The sequence below is a fragment of the Nicotiana tomentosiformis genome, chromosome 4, assembly GCF_000390325.3.
Source record: "Nicotiana tomentosiformis chromosome 4, ASM39032v3, whole genome shotgun sequence".
Taxonomy (NCBI): Eukaryota; Viridiplantae; Streptophyta; class Magnoliopsida; order Solanales; family Solanaceae; genus Nicotiana; species Nicotiana tomentosiformis.
Window position 1 is genome coordinate 101,680,039 of NC_090815.1, and position 15,447 is coordinate 101,695,485.

Sequence of the window (15,447 nt, forward strand, 5' to 3'; positions counted from 1 at the left end):
CTTTAAAATCCAATCTGATCCGATGCTAATTCGGATTGGATTCAGATTGTATTTTAAAGAATCCGAAATCCGAACTTTCAATCCGAAATATGCTAGATCCGATTCGATTTGATCGATGAACATACCTAGTTGGTGGGGATGGGGAATACTGTTGGAAGGTTGAAAAAGAATTTTGAAAAATATATTTTCTTCTCTTGATAGGGAAAACATTTTCCACATTTTCCTCCAATTGAGTTCATGAGAAAAATATTTTTCAAAATATGTAAGCCAATCAAAAATGAAAAAATTAAAAAATATTTTCCAAAAAATATTTTTGTTCGTACCAAACACACTCTTAGTCCGTGTAACTTATTAAGATTAATATTAAGACATTTCATCAAATTTTAATGCTAAAAGATTTCGCCAAACGACTTCAACTTTAGTGATACTATTACTAATTCTTAATAAATAAAATATGTTTAAAAAAGATATTCTCATTAATAATCTAACTCTAGAAAATAAGAAGTAATCAGTGTTGTTACTGTTTTTGGAAAATATTGTTCTTAGAAATATATTCCGTGGCACTCCCTCTACAACGCAGATTGGCCCGAACCTTGACCCGGCCCAACCCTAGACTTTTTTGCCATGCCACGAAATTCTATAGTACAATTACAGCAACCAGCGACTCGAGGAGTAGGAGAGACGACTGCGAAGTGCGAACAGAAGTTCAGCGGCGCCCAACAGCATTCGTTCCTACTTCCAAGTAATACTGGTTTTAAGTTTTGCTTCTATTTTCTGGCTTGGCTGCGGCAATCTCTTGATATATTGAAAAGTAAATGGTTAAATATTTTTGAATTGGGAATTTTCTCGAATTTACTTTTGATTTGTGAAATTCATCCGCAGATGAGGCTGTTAACTCACAATATGCTATCATCCAACATCAAGGGAGTCGCAAATGGATTTCCGCTTAAGATCGAGGTTGAGAAAGTGGTAGCGAAGGAGGTCGATTTCAACATCGACTTCCTCAAGAACATGTTTCATAAAGTTGAATGGAAGGCACTGGCGGAAGCTTCTAGAACCATGGGCTATGCCGAGCTGCCTGAGAAAGCTGATGCGGCTATACTCGAGTCCGATGATTTTCTTCATAAGTTCCACCATGCCCTACTTGAGCTTCATCTGGAAGAGGGTGCCTTGGTTTGTCCCGAGACTGGCCGCAAATTTCCTGTCACTAAAGGCATTCCTAATATGCTCCTTCATGAAGATGAGGTTTGATTTTTATTTCTCTTTTTGGGTATTGATGTGTTTTGCTTTGGAAATGGGGGCTAGGGTTTTTGATATTAGGGTTTAAGGAGTTGGTTCGAACCATTTTGATTGTAATGTGATAGCCTTGTCGATATTATGGAGTGATTATCAGAACTTCTTTGTTCGGAAATTATTGAACGTTCAGTTTCCTATCTTTTGTTGTTCCTTTTTCTTTTTTAAATTTTTATTATACCCCCTCCGGAAACTTTTATAACCTCATAACCCCACAAACCTTTTAGGCTCACTCTATCTAAATTGAAAACGGGGAGTAATGGTTTTGAAGTCAGAAATAATAACACGATAAGGTCCTACGCACCATTCTCCTCTGTTGTGGAATTATACTTAGGTTTGTCGTTGTATGATGGTGGCAAAAAAGGTCTATTTTGAAATGCCAACAAGTCAAGGTTGAGCTCAGTAATTTGCTGCAAAAACATTCCAGATGGCCTTACACGTAAACAATTTTATAAAGGCCTTGATGTAACATGAATATCTCAAGAGCATTTAATATTAAGCAAACCCCCTAATTCCTAATAGGTATAATCTAATGATCATACTGATGAAAGATAATTTCAATCTACTAGCAACAACAAAGTTTAAATTAAACGGACCATCATTAGTCCTTAATTTGCATCAGAGTAGATTTGCTATAGCACTGTAGTGTACAAAGGTAATTTGTTTTGTGACATCTAGTGTACACGAAAAAGAATGGTATACTAACGTCAACCTTCTTAGATTGAAAGGGAAAAAAGAATAATCCATTATTCATCACAACACGAGACAATTCCTTATGGGGATGAGGCACGCCATACCAAACGCATATTAGCTAGCTGGAATCGCTTCTCCTGTTCTTGCGAGGAGTGGTTTCATAGGGGGGAAGAGGCACACCAAACACCCAATCAAGAACATTCAAGTACTTGGATCGGAAGACATCCCTCTCTATAGCATAACAATGCATGATAATTGCAGTTGCAATGCTAAAAATCACCACATCGGCTCTCTTTAAATTTTTAGACCGAGGCAAATACCCAACATCGACCATGCACGTGACGAAACTCTCAAGTGCCCGAGCAAGGCAGTAGAGCGAAATCTCTATCCTTCTGCTCTTCTTTTCAATTGCCAGGGCCAGACCAGTAGGGAACTGCAAAAGAAATTTATGTTAACTTTACAGAGGGAGAAGTAAACAACAGGTTAAGAAAACTAATTAATCGGTCCTATACCGTCCCCAGTACCACCATGGGGATGTTACATCTCCTGAACAGCCTGAAGAGGATGCACGTCCATAACCTAGCAATGAAACAATACATGCAGCTTTGAGATAAATGAACATTCAAAGCTAGAGGACTAAAACGTGGAGGGGGCTTAAGCTCGTCAGATCAAAAGATCTTGAAAAACGAGGAAATATTTACAACAAAGACAATAACATGCGATTACAAATCAAATCAGTTCTTACCAGGCAGATGAACAATACACGGAGAGAAATAGACTAGACCTTGCTGTACCAAGAAGACCCTTTGCCAAAATTGTGTTAGGTCTGCAAAAAGTAACACAAATTGTTGTAATAACTGGAGCTGAAGGAAGATGATTGTACAAATATAGAGCTTGGAAATAAAATGGGCTAAAAGCAATATGGACTATCATGATGGAAATGTACTATCAAATAATTGCTTACTAAAGTAACAACTACACTACATATAATGCTTCAGATTTTAGCAATCATGATCCAAGAGAAGAACCAAGAAGACAAAATACTTTGTTATTAAGAAACCAACATTCAGTACCTTTTCAAGAGCCCTTGACGATGTACAATGAGTGCAGGAACTAAATAAACTGGAAGGTAAACTGGCAAAGCCCTCTTGTAAGCTTGAATTAGAAAAGAAATAAAATGTGCACCACATCCTTGATTCTCATGTACTATCTGCACGAACATCCAAAAGGGAAAACAGTGCTTGGAATCAACAAATTAGCATGTAGAGTAAACTCTTGCAACCCTTGATTACCGTCAAACCAAAAATTTCAAGAAAGTGTAGTGGCACCTACTTTAGGCAAACACATGACACACAATCAAGAGTCTGCAATAGAGGCCAAAATAACAGGATGTTTGGTTTTGTCATAACAATTACAGGTAGAGCGAAAGTATGCTAGGGCAATGCATCATCCAGCCACATCCTGGGATGAAAAATCATAAGTGGCTTACTCTTTATAAGGTATACAAGAGGCTACAACATTAAAGGTATTTTTTTCATATGAAGCTAATCAGTGAAGCATGCACCATAGTTGGAACTATAAAGCAAACTAGTGAACAAAGTTTATCATGTATTTTTAGTTTCAAGAACTCCTGATATGCAGAGTTGATACATATCGGTGACACATATCAAACCTCAGATGGTTCTCATCTTCAGCTGGGTATTCACTACAACGACGACTATGTCTCAGTCCCAAACAAGTTGGGGTCGGCGATATGAATCCTCATTCTTTTCATTTAGCTCACTCATATCATCATCATTACCAAAATAATATATATATTAATAATAATAATAATAAAAAAAAAATCATAATAATAATAATAGAAGTTCTCTATCAAGTCTAAAATGGGTATTCACTACTGTAAATAAATCATAACTCTTAACTTTTTCTGCAGTTCAACTTAAATGCATTTCACATAGCCCCAAAATACCACATGAAAGAAAAATGGATGATATATAATAATGTCCTAACAGAGTACAGTATACGAAAAACAACGAACAACACATCTTCCACAAACACAGAAAAATTTCCAGATACCACACTTGTCTTCATTAGCTCTAAAAAGTATTGATTATGAAAACCAAAGGATAATAACAATCAGCAAAAGGGAAAAAAGAACTAAGATATGGTAAAATACATAATCTATAAAGTAGTGACAACTAGAAATAGCCAATCTCGTCGATTTACGGACCCCTTAATAAGAAGATATCAGTCAAGTCCCAAGAGCCCTCGTTGTAACCTTAAACGTTTGTTAATTTAAACCTAACTTCAAAAAACACCCAAACAACCTCAAAAGCTTTAAGAATACAAAATCAATGAAACAGAGGACAAAAAACAACCTCAATCCAAACCTCCAACTTCTAGCTCTACACAGTAAATATTTTAACTCCTTTCCCCCCAGCATTTTGTAAAGTAGCTAAAAATTGCTTTCGCAGAGCAAACCCAACTAATTAGAAACCAGCAGTCATAAATTTGAAGAGACAATAGAGGGTTTGCACAACCTCTAATTATGCCTGATGTACTGGCTTAGTGCATAAATTTATACGTAATTTCTTTAATTACTTACCCAAAAAAAAAAATAGAAACCAGCAGTCATAATTGAACTATTTTGTGACATACCGAGCAGGGTACTTTCATTTGTGGATCCAGCTTAATGTCAACACCATTGGACTTGTAATGATTCTGTATCGCATCCAAATTGGCTACAGAGTTCCCACATGCCAGGTCTCGCACACCCTGCAAGATAACCTGAGCTTTCCCACCATGTTTGTTGAGAAAGGATTTGTAAGATGGATGCAGACTATCTTGCTTCAATATATAAGCGGACCTGACATAAATAAAAAAATGGAGTATGAGAGAAAAACATAGCTCAGAAGGGCATAGGCTTCTCAGAATCAGCAAATCAAGTCTTCGTAGTAAATCAGGTTTTGAATGCGGAACTTACCACATTTTTTCAGCGAAACAATAAACTGACAGGAAAAAGATTTTTTTTTAAAATCTTTATTAAGACTGATGACAACAAGTGTTTAACAACTACTTGTAGACAGACGTTTTAGGTAAATTTCCGCAGGAAGTTGTAATCAGAATTGATCCTATGGAAGCACAAAATTATATCTTTTTCATGCAGGCAACAAATCTAGATTACTAGACTTTGCTGTGTACACTGTAATATGTCAAAAAATGACTTGTTTAAGTACATATTGTGTCCCTTCCTAGTTCCATCAAATATTACAAGTTTGACCTCTTCTTGTTGTTGCTAACACAAGTACACACAGGTTTCCCACATAATCACCAGAAGCCAAAGTTAGCTTGGCCCTTGGGTGGTCAAATTAACAATTTTTTATTTTATTTTGGGTGGTCAAATTAACATAGGAATTCCACTTGGGCTAATGTAGTACGGCAGCTCAAACAGTTACTTCGGTTCATTGTTAATGTACGGTATCCTAGACATATTGTGCTTGGGGATAACATACATACAAAGACAGTGGTATGTGCATGACTGAGGCTTTGCCTTGTATAAAACTTTCCATTTAAGATACGTGCATATGTTTAAGGGAGCTAGGGCTTTGGAAATGCGGTGTTACTTCCTTCAAAGGAAAGATTAAACATGTCAACTATCTCGTGGAGCCACTGCAAATTGGTGCAGTTTTATGCTTCATCGGTTAAACGCATGCCATCAAGATTTATATTAACAGAATTCTACTTACATTGGTAGGAGGGATTAGAGAATTGGATCTCAAGACAAGTCATATAATCATAAATTCTTACTGAAATTAAAATATACTTTTCCACATTCTTTGTAAGGCAAAATCATAATACAGTTCTTTCGTTGTAACTTGTGACAGACAAATAAAGAATCTGAGATTAACCTGATTCAGATATGACAATTCTACTCTTCCTGAAACATTTACCAGATTATCAAGTGGGATTGGATCAGTTTAAATATTTATGGTTATAAGACTACTGAAATGTCAGTGTCCAATCAGCACTCTGACTACCATATTTGTTTTTTTTGATGACCGAGAAATCCGTCTGGGGCCGATCCTTTGGACCAATCGCAGCCTTCGAAACTTGTGGATAATGGGCCCGCCCCTCTACCCTTCTCCACTTAAATACCAGGCTTTGCTTTGTATGGTGTGGGGGCTTGAACCTGTGACCTAAGACACAAATCCACCACCCTTTGCCACTTGAGCTAGGCCCTGGGGGCAGCACTCTGACTACCATATGAGACAACCACTTCAATACATGCAAGACTGAGCATGCATGTATAAATATTGGAGCATACAGCTTAAGAATTTGTAAGCCACTGCTAATAGTGTGCCCAGTGCAACTTGACTTTATATAGCTGTCACTTCCATTAGAACCCCCCCCCCCCCCCCCAAAAGAACTTTGAAAGAACTAATTAGTTATGCAAGTCTCTAAGGCCGCATCATACAGACAATAGCTCACCTTCGGCCTCCAGTAGTTCAAGGTAGCCTTTCACTGTCCAATAAAATGGGGTAAAAAGTTCAAAGGCAATGACCATTTCTCGGGGACCTTTTCATTCGTGTTAAGACTTGGAAAGTACCTAATTTCTTGGCCAACTTCAGTACGAAGCCAAATCAACATGCTTTAGCTTAGATTTTAGCATGCTTAGTTTCAATTTCTAGGCGCAGCAAGTTCACATCATATTCAGTTTTTGCCATTATTGAGAGAAACGTTTACTTGTTCATGACATTACAGTTTATCAAAAAAGAAGTGCTAACAATGCATAAAACTTGCAGCTTTACATTGTTAAAAAAGGAAACCAGTTTCTAGGCAATCTAGTTTCAATATGCATAAAACTTGCAGCATATTAATGTTATTATTTCTAGGCAATCTGGTTTCCTTTTTTAACAATGTAAAGCTGCAAGTTTTATGCATTGTTAGCACTTCTTTTTTGATGAACTGTAATGTCATGAACAAGTAAACGTTTCTCTCAATAATGGCAAAAACTGAATATGATGTGAACTTGCTGCGCCTAGAAATTGAAACTAAGCATGCTAAAATCTAAGCATGACAAATATATATATATAAAGAACAAGAAGTATATGACTTGCAATCACAGAAAAAAGTCATTATTCCTATATCCATATGAAATTACGTCCCTACAAATGGAAGAAAAAACAATGCTTACAGGATCTGTGAAGAGGATAGACACATGAGGAAAATGTCTCCATGAGCCCAAGTCAAAGGCTTGCATATGTGCCCAAACCGCTTACTTTTTATTCCACAACGCGATGCCAACACAGCTGCACGCATAAGAATGTAAATTGCCAAGCTTGTATGCTGTGTGTTCCCAGTAAGAAGCATTGATGGCCCCGCGATTGCACCAGCTAGCAATGCTCTCCACTTAGCTGTCCTGAATTTCAATTAAGTTTCTGCTTAATTTACTGTTATGTTAATCATCTCCCCAACTCACATAACAAATGCAAATTTTTCTGATTTTAACAAATTCAAGTATATGTATTTGTGTGTACATAAATAAAACAAACTGAAAATTTTTGAATGTAACACACACACACACACACACACACACACACACACACATAGTGTGGTACCTTCGATGACCGCCCCAAGCAGATACAATTTCATCAACAGATACAAAAGTACCAGCGAAAGTGCCAAGGAATAGACCATATCTTAAAGTCTCCTTTAGTGCCAAAATTATATCGTCACTGCTCGACACCATTTGCGCTTTCCTAAACATGAAAAACAAACTCAAATGAGATAAGCATAGCTGTGAAATTGAGATCTAAAAAGCTTTGATGATTCATAAGAAAAGAACTTTTACTTCGCAGAGGACAACGATTTTCTACGTCGTAGCCGAGAGAGAACAGCGAAGATAGCGAGGCCACCTTTGAGGCCAGCGCCAATGGTAAAGCCTTTAATAGAGGCACTATAGATTCTCCAAAGTTTATCGTAGTCCTGAACCGGATAGGATTCAAGGCTAAGCAACGAGCAAGATGACGAAGAGGAAGGCAGAGTCGATCGCCGGCAATGCTGGCAGCTTTGATTTTGGTTTTCATCTTTGATGGAAGAGCACGTGCAGCGGCCACCGGCAGCGGCGTCAGCTCCATTGCCGGACGGCGGCATAGCGGCGGTGGAATACGTTTTCGAAAAGAACTCTGTGCTTATCGAAGGGCAAGTGAAAGTGTTACACGTATGATTGCCAGTTGAGATGAACCTTTTTTTTTATTTTTTTATTTTTTGGATTGAGTTTTTTTATTGTCGTTTTAAAATACAACACTAGTTAAAGGACCACACCTCTTCGCCTATTCGGTCCTGAACCTGAAATGGCAAAATTCTGTTTTTTCTTCTCACAAAATGCTCTCCTTTGTCCGCCGAAAATAACACACGTCCTTTACATTTAGTTACAACTTAACGATATATTTAAGATTTTTTTTCTGTTACCGTTGACTTTTTCTCTGTCCTCCTTAAAAACGTGAGAATGATACTCTATTATTTCCGAGCTCTGAAAGTTTAAGAGAGTCAAGTAAAATTTACTCCATTGCTGACAAATATGTAAATATGGTGTTTCTTGTACCAAAGAACTTCACTTAACTTACGTTTAGAGTTTAGACCGCTCACAAATTAACTGCTGAATTGTTCCTCAACAAAGGAGCTTATTATTTGCTTAGGAACATTGAAGTAAAGGAAGAGAGGTTGTTGCACATTTTTCCTGCTATATTAACAGACGAAATTTGAAAGAGCAATGTGAGAAAAATTCAGTTAGATACGTTCACCTATAGGTGTATCTTGACCTACAAATACATTATTTGTACAAAGCTTGGACGAGTTTGACAAGAGATGCAATCATTTAATTGTTAAAATGGGTGTAATATCCATCCAAACTGTTGTTCAACTTGAGTTACATTATAAGCGACTAAGCGTAAATCAATCATCGCCGAGTTATTATAATTTACTCTCACTTTATCGTTGCTCTCCTCACCCTTTTCATTTCCCCAAAAAGGTAATCATTAATCAGCTATCTTTTCAGCCTGTTGAAGAGAATACCAGCCTTTTTGTTTGATAAGCTTTTTTCCTGTTGGGACAGAGGAGGATTAATGACAACATGGAAAATTACAGTGAAAGAATTTCATTAATTTGAATTTAGACAATTAAGAGCAAAAGAGGTAGTAAGATAAAAGGGTCGGAGTTTTATTAGTAGGATACATATAACATGTAAATGAGATGAATGTGGTTAAAGGGGTTTGGGCTTTTATTATTGGTACAGACTACAGATAAAGATGATCTTACTGAGTAAAAAAATAGCAGCGTCAAGTCTGTGAGCCTGAATCTAAATTAAATATTTCATTAAGTGTTAAAGAGAAATTTTAGCTTCAATGTCCAACAAACTAAACCCTACCTCTTTAATATCATGTGATGAATAACATTGTAATACAATGCTTCTGTACCTCGTTACCTCGCTGTTAACAGATGTTCTTCATTCCACTTTGAGAACAATCTTCATGAACTCGTAGACAAAGTAGCTTATGGATGCTGAAGGTAACACCTGAAGATTCAGAACATGATAGTTAGAATGGGAAGTCTTGTTAGTAACGAGATTCGAAAAGAAGAAAATGAACTCAATCCCTCAAATATATGGTTGAATTTGGAATATTATAATCACAGAATATGCAAATCAATTGAACTGAAATATGATAATTTCTCTAGTTGTGGATGTAGTGTTTCTGCTATTTAAAGAAAAAGTCAGCCATAGGGGCAATCCAATAAAACGAAGGAGAGGGTGAAAAGGAAGATAAAAGGCAGAAAATAGAGAGGCCACAACTCAGAATCTTGTTCTCTTAGGGCTCGTTTGGTACGAAGGATAATGGATAATTAATCCCGGGATTAAATTTGAGATGAGTTTATCCCACATTTGGTTGGGATAAAATCATGGTATAACTAATCCCGAGATTGTAGTGTTTTCTTATCCCCATGGAAGGGTGGGATAACTAATCCGGGGATAATTAATCATGGGATAACTTGTTTCCCAACCAAACGACCCCTTAGTTCCCCCTCTTGCTATCCATTTTCCTAGATAGTTTTTACATCAGGGCAAGGAGAGGAAGTTTTAACCCTTAAGACTTAGTAAAATAGAGCTGATAATACTTGTTCTAGTTAACCAACTGACTATCTTAACCTAATGAAAAATTGCTACTTCCATCTGCATATTGAGGAGCACAACGATGGGGGGAAGAATGGTATTCAGTTTCTGAGATTGAAATGACTCATTTACTGATGAAAAAAGTATCTTTAACATAATGCATGGCCACAACGGTACTGGTACCTGTAGTAAACTAGGGATTAACCCTGCATATAGAGCTGGAACACCCCCATGTTCAACAATCTTTGCACAAGTTGCCAAGGCACTCAGTTTGGATGCTCGGCCTTGTAATTGAAGTTGCCTTCTAATGACCTCAAATGGGTAGGTTGCAGCTTCAGCACACGCACCAGCGATAGCACCATGGAGCAAGGTCCTCATAGGTCCCAACTCAAGCTGGTCCAAAGCATTGAGCTCTGCTCCCTGTTGCTTCATATACTGAATTCTTTTTCTTCCTTCAGGTGAATGCAAATAAGCTGATTTTAATATGTCGTACACACTATAGAAGACAGCTGCAGCTGGGGCCATACTCAAGATGGAGGGTACTAGGCCCTTATAAAGAGAGAAGAATCCTTCAGTTCTGATCAGGTGTTTGAAAGCTCCACCTACACCGCCCAAGGCTTCTCCACCCCGTGCCACTAACTTGGTCCGGATCTGAAAGGCTTTAAATTATCAGGCAACATTGGAAATAACAAAGAAGAAGCCAGAGGGAAATCAAACTTCCCCAATCATTAGGAGGATAATCAATCTAATAAGGAAATCAGTTGGCGTGAACACGTTATGCATTTATATTTATTAAAAAAAATTGTTACACATTCTTATAAAAGAATGAAATGCAAACTATTTCAGCACAACAGCTGCTTCCATTTTCAAATCAGAGACATAAAAATTAGTAATATCACCAGGCCTACGATGCTAATAAATGACAGAACATCATTCCATGCACTATCTTTTATTATAAGCATGTATCAGACCTGAATGATAAGGGAGAAATTAGTTTGGCCCGTATTAACAATGACAGACAATGTCCAGTGCCCATTTTGTTTTGCTGGGTCACTGATGGACCGGAGATTTGTTCTATTTTTTCATCCCTTTCCTTGTTTTTCTCTCAGACAAAGCTGATGTACCAAACTTTTCTTCTTTTTTTTCTTGATCAGTAGCTGTTAGACAATTTTTATACAGGGAAATCCGCTCCTTTGCCCCTGCCTATATGGCATCTTCAGTTGGGGCCCTTCTATTATTTGATTTAGGAAAAAAAATTAAGACCTCAACTGTATTTTTTAATCCTAAATGAAAGTTAAAATTCTATAATTCTTAGTTTTATTTTGTTCTTTAATTCAATAGTTTTTCCTATCTTTCGGTATCTTATGTATATCAATGAATAACAATAAATAGCAAAAACAAAAAGGGATGTGCTTAAGGGTCTTCTAGACATGATTCCCTGTGATGTGCTTAATAGTGTTTATTCTTGATCGGAAGTTAGTTTGCTCGAGGATGAGGAAAGCTTTAAAGTTTGGGAAGTTGATAAGAGTCTATTTATCAATCCCAATTATTTCTTCCTTAACCACCCTCTTGGTCTGTGCCCAAGGCTTCTCACAAGCACTGTCCCACCTCCCCAGTCCTTTCTGCCACTAATTGGCATTGCTTTCCCCTTGTCACACTCGCTATCTCCTTCCACAACTCACCAAGAAATGCTAAGAAAACAAAAAAGGTTTAGAGGCAAAACTGCTTGATAAGTTAGAACTCATCAGCAGATGAATCAGAAAGAGTAACTACCGAATTTTAACGTGTTTCCATTAAGCAACTGCAAAATATAGGAGAAATAGGATAGATGGATAAAAAATGGGATGGGCGCAGAATTATTGACACTTGAAGATGATGTATCCAAAATATCAATTTGCTTTCCTTCAATTCCAGAACTAATTGTTTCATATAAAGAATCTTTTGTTTATTGGTTGCTGAATTTCCTAAGCAAAAGTCCCTAACAAAAAGATGTCTCCTTCCCACTGGCAGAAATCTATAATCAATGAATGATGCAGATCGAACTGACAAGCAGCTAGTGTTTTGCAGAACATAAACCAAAAGATTATACGGGCAAAATACCTCCTTTTCAACTCCACATGATATTTTTAGGCCTCTTTTTGGATATCATTTGTATTTGCGGCCTGCCTTTTTGGATTGCTAGAGGCTGAGAGTCAAAAATTGTATTTAAGGAATGGAAACTATACGCAACATAAAAGAAGGTTTATGGAAGACGAGAAAAGAAATTTCTTATTTTCATTTTCTCTTGCTATTTTTGGATTAACAATGTTAAAGAAAGAAAACAATTATATAAAAAATGGAACTAGGAAAAAAAAGGTTCTTAAAGTTGATAATTCTGTCGTCGACTAGATCAAAATGCTAAAATGATGCACTGACAGTTTTATGTGCTTATATGCAAAATAGATGGGCTTAATTGAAGATTATAAATATCAAAGGGACAAAAATGCAATTTTCCACATCTCATAACTCATGACTTACGGTGTCCAGTGGTAAGCACATCACAGTAGCAGTTACTCCAGCTGCGGCACCAGCAACAAACCTCTCGATGTTAGTAGTTTCTTCATTTCCTGATAATCTTAGGAGTTGCTTTCTGTATGTGTCAAAAGCACAAAAATTAACTGCCTTAAATGGAGCAGTACGAAGGACATTGACCAAGTTCCCTTTCCAAAAGCCTCTCAAGCCTTGAGTAGCTGCAATCGTTTTGATGAGCTCCACCAGGTGTTTCTGTTCACCTCGAACTATGTATTCCAGCTTTAGTCTTTCAAGTGGAGCAACAACAGTTCTGCTAAAACAAGATTTATTCATACAGAGTTGAAGCAAAAGATAGTTGTGTGAAGAAACTGATTTCAACATCGATTTGGAGTACACTTTAGAAGTAACTTCAGAAGCATGCTTAATATCAAACCTAAAAAAATAGAAGGTATATAGATGGATATAAACTAGACTATCTGTTACCAATTTTACTATTTTAACAAATGTAAAGTAATCAAATAAATATAAAGAAAGTTAACAGGGCTATGAGTTAGTTCATACAGTAAGTTGTCGACTCTGACCATCACAATGCCGGAGAGAAAATGGACAGAAAACAAGAATAAGGAAATGGAAGTGCACAAAGACTCAGAAATAATATAGGGGTTGATTGACCAGGTATGATCGCTTATAAGCTCTGAATAGTTTCAGAATAAGGACCATTTCTGAAGTTTCATGTTGGTTCAAATTTCAGAAAACTGCAGAACATGATTGAGGCAATTTGTAAGCTTGAAACTTTTACTTATCAAAAGGAGGGGGAAAGAAAAAGAAATATCTTTAACTCTAGGAATACAAAAGTTAACTTCTTTGTATTCAAAACCGTATGATTAAAAATGAATTTAAAACTTGGGTATAAGGAATATCCAGAGGCTAAATCCAAAGAAAAGGATTTTTTTTTTTTTTAAAGCATTCAGATCATTATTATTTTAGGTCAAAACGTGATGTTCTTCTTCTCAATGCGAGTGTCTTGCTTGACTTTTACGAAAGATTTAAACCCCCTCTCCTGCCCTCTGGCAAAAAAAAGGAAAATATAAACAACATGGTAGAAACATGGATTACTTTATGAGTAACAGGCCTAGCTTTTTGGGTAAAAGCTTACTTCTGACTCATCTCTATGTTGGAATGAAGTGAAAAAAGTGTGCCTAATCAGAACGCGATGCTTTTGTTTTAAGAAGATGGACAGTAACGTGACAAGATCCAAATAAAAACCATGACATCCATGTAAGTGGACAGTATCTGAAAAGCGAGACAAAAGTTTGAGCAAGATGGATTATCGCACATGCCTTAAAACATGGATTTATAACTTAACGGAAATAGGCCTTTGATTGTGAAAATAAACCCAAGACAAGGGAGGGATAGCCTAGTAAAAAAGGACCTCTACCTCCATGAGGTTGGAGTTTCGAGTCACCAAGGGAGCAAAATAGGGGAAGGGATATTGTTTGCTCCTGGATGGAGGGTTTCAGCGGTGGGGTCTACCATATCCAAAAATAAGAAAAGGAGGTACGAGTAAGACCAAACATCACATTAAATCTTAATGCTTCATCTCAACAATTTTGACCTTAAAACAACAACACAAGCATAGCTAGTACACTGATGACGCTTCCATTAACAACGGCAACATAGCGATAAATAAAACAAGACTCATCTGTTTCCCAGCACTTAGACATGTGAACAACCATTAATTGAAACCATCTACTTTTGACGGAATTTTTCTCCATATTTACAGTTCTTCCATATCCTAGTATTAAAATTTCAGGCCCCTCTTCAGTATTGTTTCTCTGTAAATAGAGAAAATCCCTTTTCTCCCACATATTCACAGCTTTTCCCTATCATATATTGAAAAACTAACGGCACATTCCTTGTTTCCTAGCTTTCCAACTTATAAGTGCAAGTAAAGATATGGATGTGAGTAGTTAGGGAGGCAAGCAAATTTTACCTCAAAGGCAGTATGGGCAAATTCCCTACCACAGTTTTAAGTATTGCATAGGAGATCAAGTGCAATAAAAAAGTCAGCTATGCAATAATTCCGATTTAGTTCAAAATGTCATGATTGAAATTTATAACACTTCGATAGGAGAAAAGCACTAACCTTGATACCATGGCAGCAACTGCTCCAGCCCACAAATGTTTAGTGGTATTCACTGCACCACGACGTCCCCTTAGCCCAATATTTCGCTTCCTCCCGCCTCCAGAACCGTCACTAGGCTCCTCCACCTTGGAACTCTCATCTCCATTATTACTCAACAAGCATTCACTGGAATTTCCGACAACGCAAGTATTCTTCTTGACTGATAAGCTCAAACACAAGAATTTACCCCCAAAACCGGCACCAACACCAACACTCTTTTCTCGCCTGAAAATTGGTTTACGACGACGAATGGGAGAATGTAACTCATTAGAATCATCAATTGAAGAGACATTTAGAAAATTTGTGGTGGTGGTGGTAATTGAAGAAGGAATTATTGGGTCAAGAAATAAGCCACCAGTGAACAAAATTGTATCTGGGTTTTCGATAAGAGTTTGACTTTCTTCTAAGTGTTTAAACAAGGTATGAAGTCCTGGCATTCTAAAGTAAAGTTAAGATAAGAAGAATTTCTGTTGAAATTCGTTGGCATCAAAGTATGCACTGTTATGGGATAATGTTGGATTGGCGGATGATGGAAGGAAAAATGGCGGTCAGCGTTGCTTATGTCGCCGCATAGTGAGCGGCTTCAGCCTTCTTAATT

At 37.1% G+C, this 15,447-nt stretch overlaps 3 protein-coding genes across 4 annotated transcripts; 1 reads left to right on the forward strand and 2 right to left on the reverse strand.

Moving 5' to 3' along the window:
* The first annotated feature begins 601 nt into the window (after positions 1-601).
* LOC104107431 (multifunctional methyltransferase subunit TRM112 homolog A) lies at positions 602-1,433 on the forward strand. Its single transcript, XM_009616235.4, has 2 exons — positions 602-742; positions 883-1,433. Exon 2 carries the CDS (start codon positions 883-885, stop codon positions 1,249-1,251), a length of 369 nt encoding a protein of 122 aa, XP_009614530.1. The 5' UTR covers positions 602-742; the 3' UTR covers positions 1,252-1,433.
* A 440-nt stretch (positions 1,434-1,873) lies between these two features.
* On the reverse strand, positions 1,874-8,275 carry LOC104107429 (uncharacterized). The gene is made up of 8 exons (XM_009616229.4): positions 7,838-8,275; positions 7,605-7,745; positions 7,181-7,405; positions 4,645-4,852; positions 3,060-3,196; positions 2,732-2,812; positions 2,499-2,565; positions 1,874-2,419 (listed from the first exon to the last, which is right to left on the reverse strand). The coding sequence occupies exons 1-8, from the start codon at positions 8,137-8,139 to the stop codon at positions 2,105-2,107; spliced, it is 1,476 nt and encodes a 491-aa protein (XP_009614524.1). The 5' UTR covers positions 8,140-8,275; the 3' UTR covers positions 1,874-2,104.
* A 486-nt stretch (positions 8,276-8,761) lies between these two features.
* LOC104107430 (probable mitochondrial adenine nucleotide transporter BTL3) lies at positions 8,762-15,447 on the reverse strand. 2 transcript variants are annotated; one of them, XM_009616234.4, is made up of 5 exons: positions 14,811-15,447; positions 12,671-12,974; positions 10,337-10,804; positions 9,470-9,559; positions 8,762-9,088 (listed from the first exon to the last, which is right to left on the reverse strand). In XM_009616234.4, exons 1-4 carry the CDS (start codon positions 15,284-15,286, stop codon positions 9,491-9,493), a joined length of 1,317 nt encoding a protein of 438 aa, XP_009614529.1. In that variant the 5' UTR covers positions 15,287-15,447; the 3' UTR covers positions 8,762-9,088; positions 9,470-9,490. The 2 variants fall into 2 exon arrangements, with proteins under 2 accessions (XP_009614529.1, XP_009614526.1); XM_009616231.4 differs by lacking the exon at positions 8,762-9,088 and having other exon boundaries at positions 9,333-9,559.

Coding starts and splice junctions, on each gene's coding strand:
- LOC104107431 (XM_009616235.4), top strand. CDS start 883: ATGAGGCTGTTAACTCACAATATGCTATCATCCAACATCAAGGGAGTC.
- LOC104107429 (XM_009616229.4), bottom strand. CDS start 8,139: ATGCCGCCGTCCGGCAATGGAGCTGACGCCGCTGCCGGTGGCCGCTGC. Junction 3,197..4,644: donor AAATGAAAGTACCCTGCTCG/GTATGTCACAAA, acceptor ATGTTCGTGCAG/ATAGTACATGAGAATCAAGG. Junction 2,813..3,059: donor CGTCAAGGGCTCTTGAAAAG/GTACTGAATGTT, acceptor TACTTTTTGCAG/ACCTAACACAATTTTGGCAA.
- LOC104107430 (XM_009616234.4), bottom strand. CDS start 15,286: ATGCCAGGACTTCATACCTTGTTTAAACACTTAGAAGAAAGTCAAACT. Junction 12,975..14,810: donor GTTGCTGCCATGGTATCAAG/GTTAGTGCTTTT, acceptor TTGTTTTAGCAG/AACTGTTGTTGCTCCACTTG. Junction 10,805..12,670: donor TGTGCTTACCACTGGACACC/GTAAGTCATGAG, acceptor AAAGCCTTTCAG/ATCCGGACCAAGTTAGTGGC.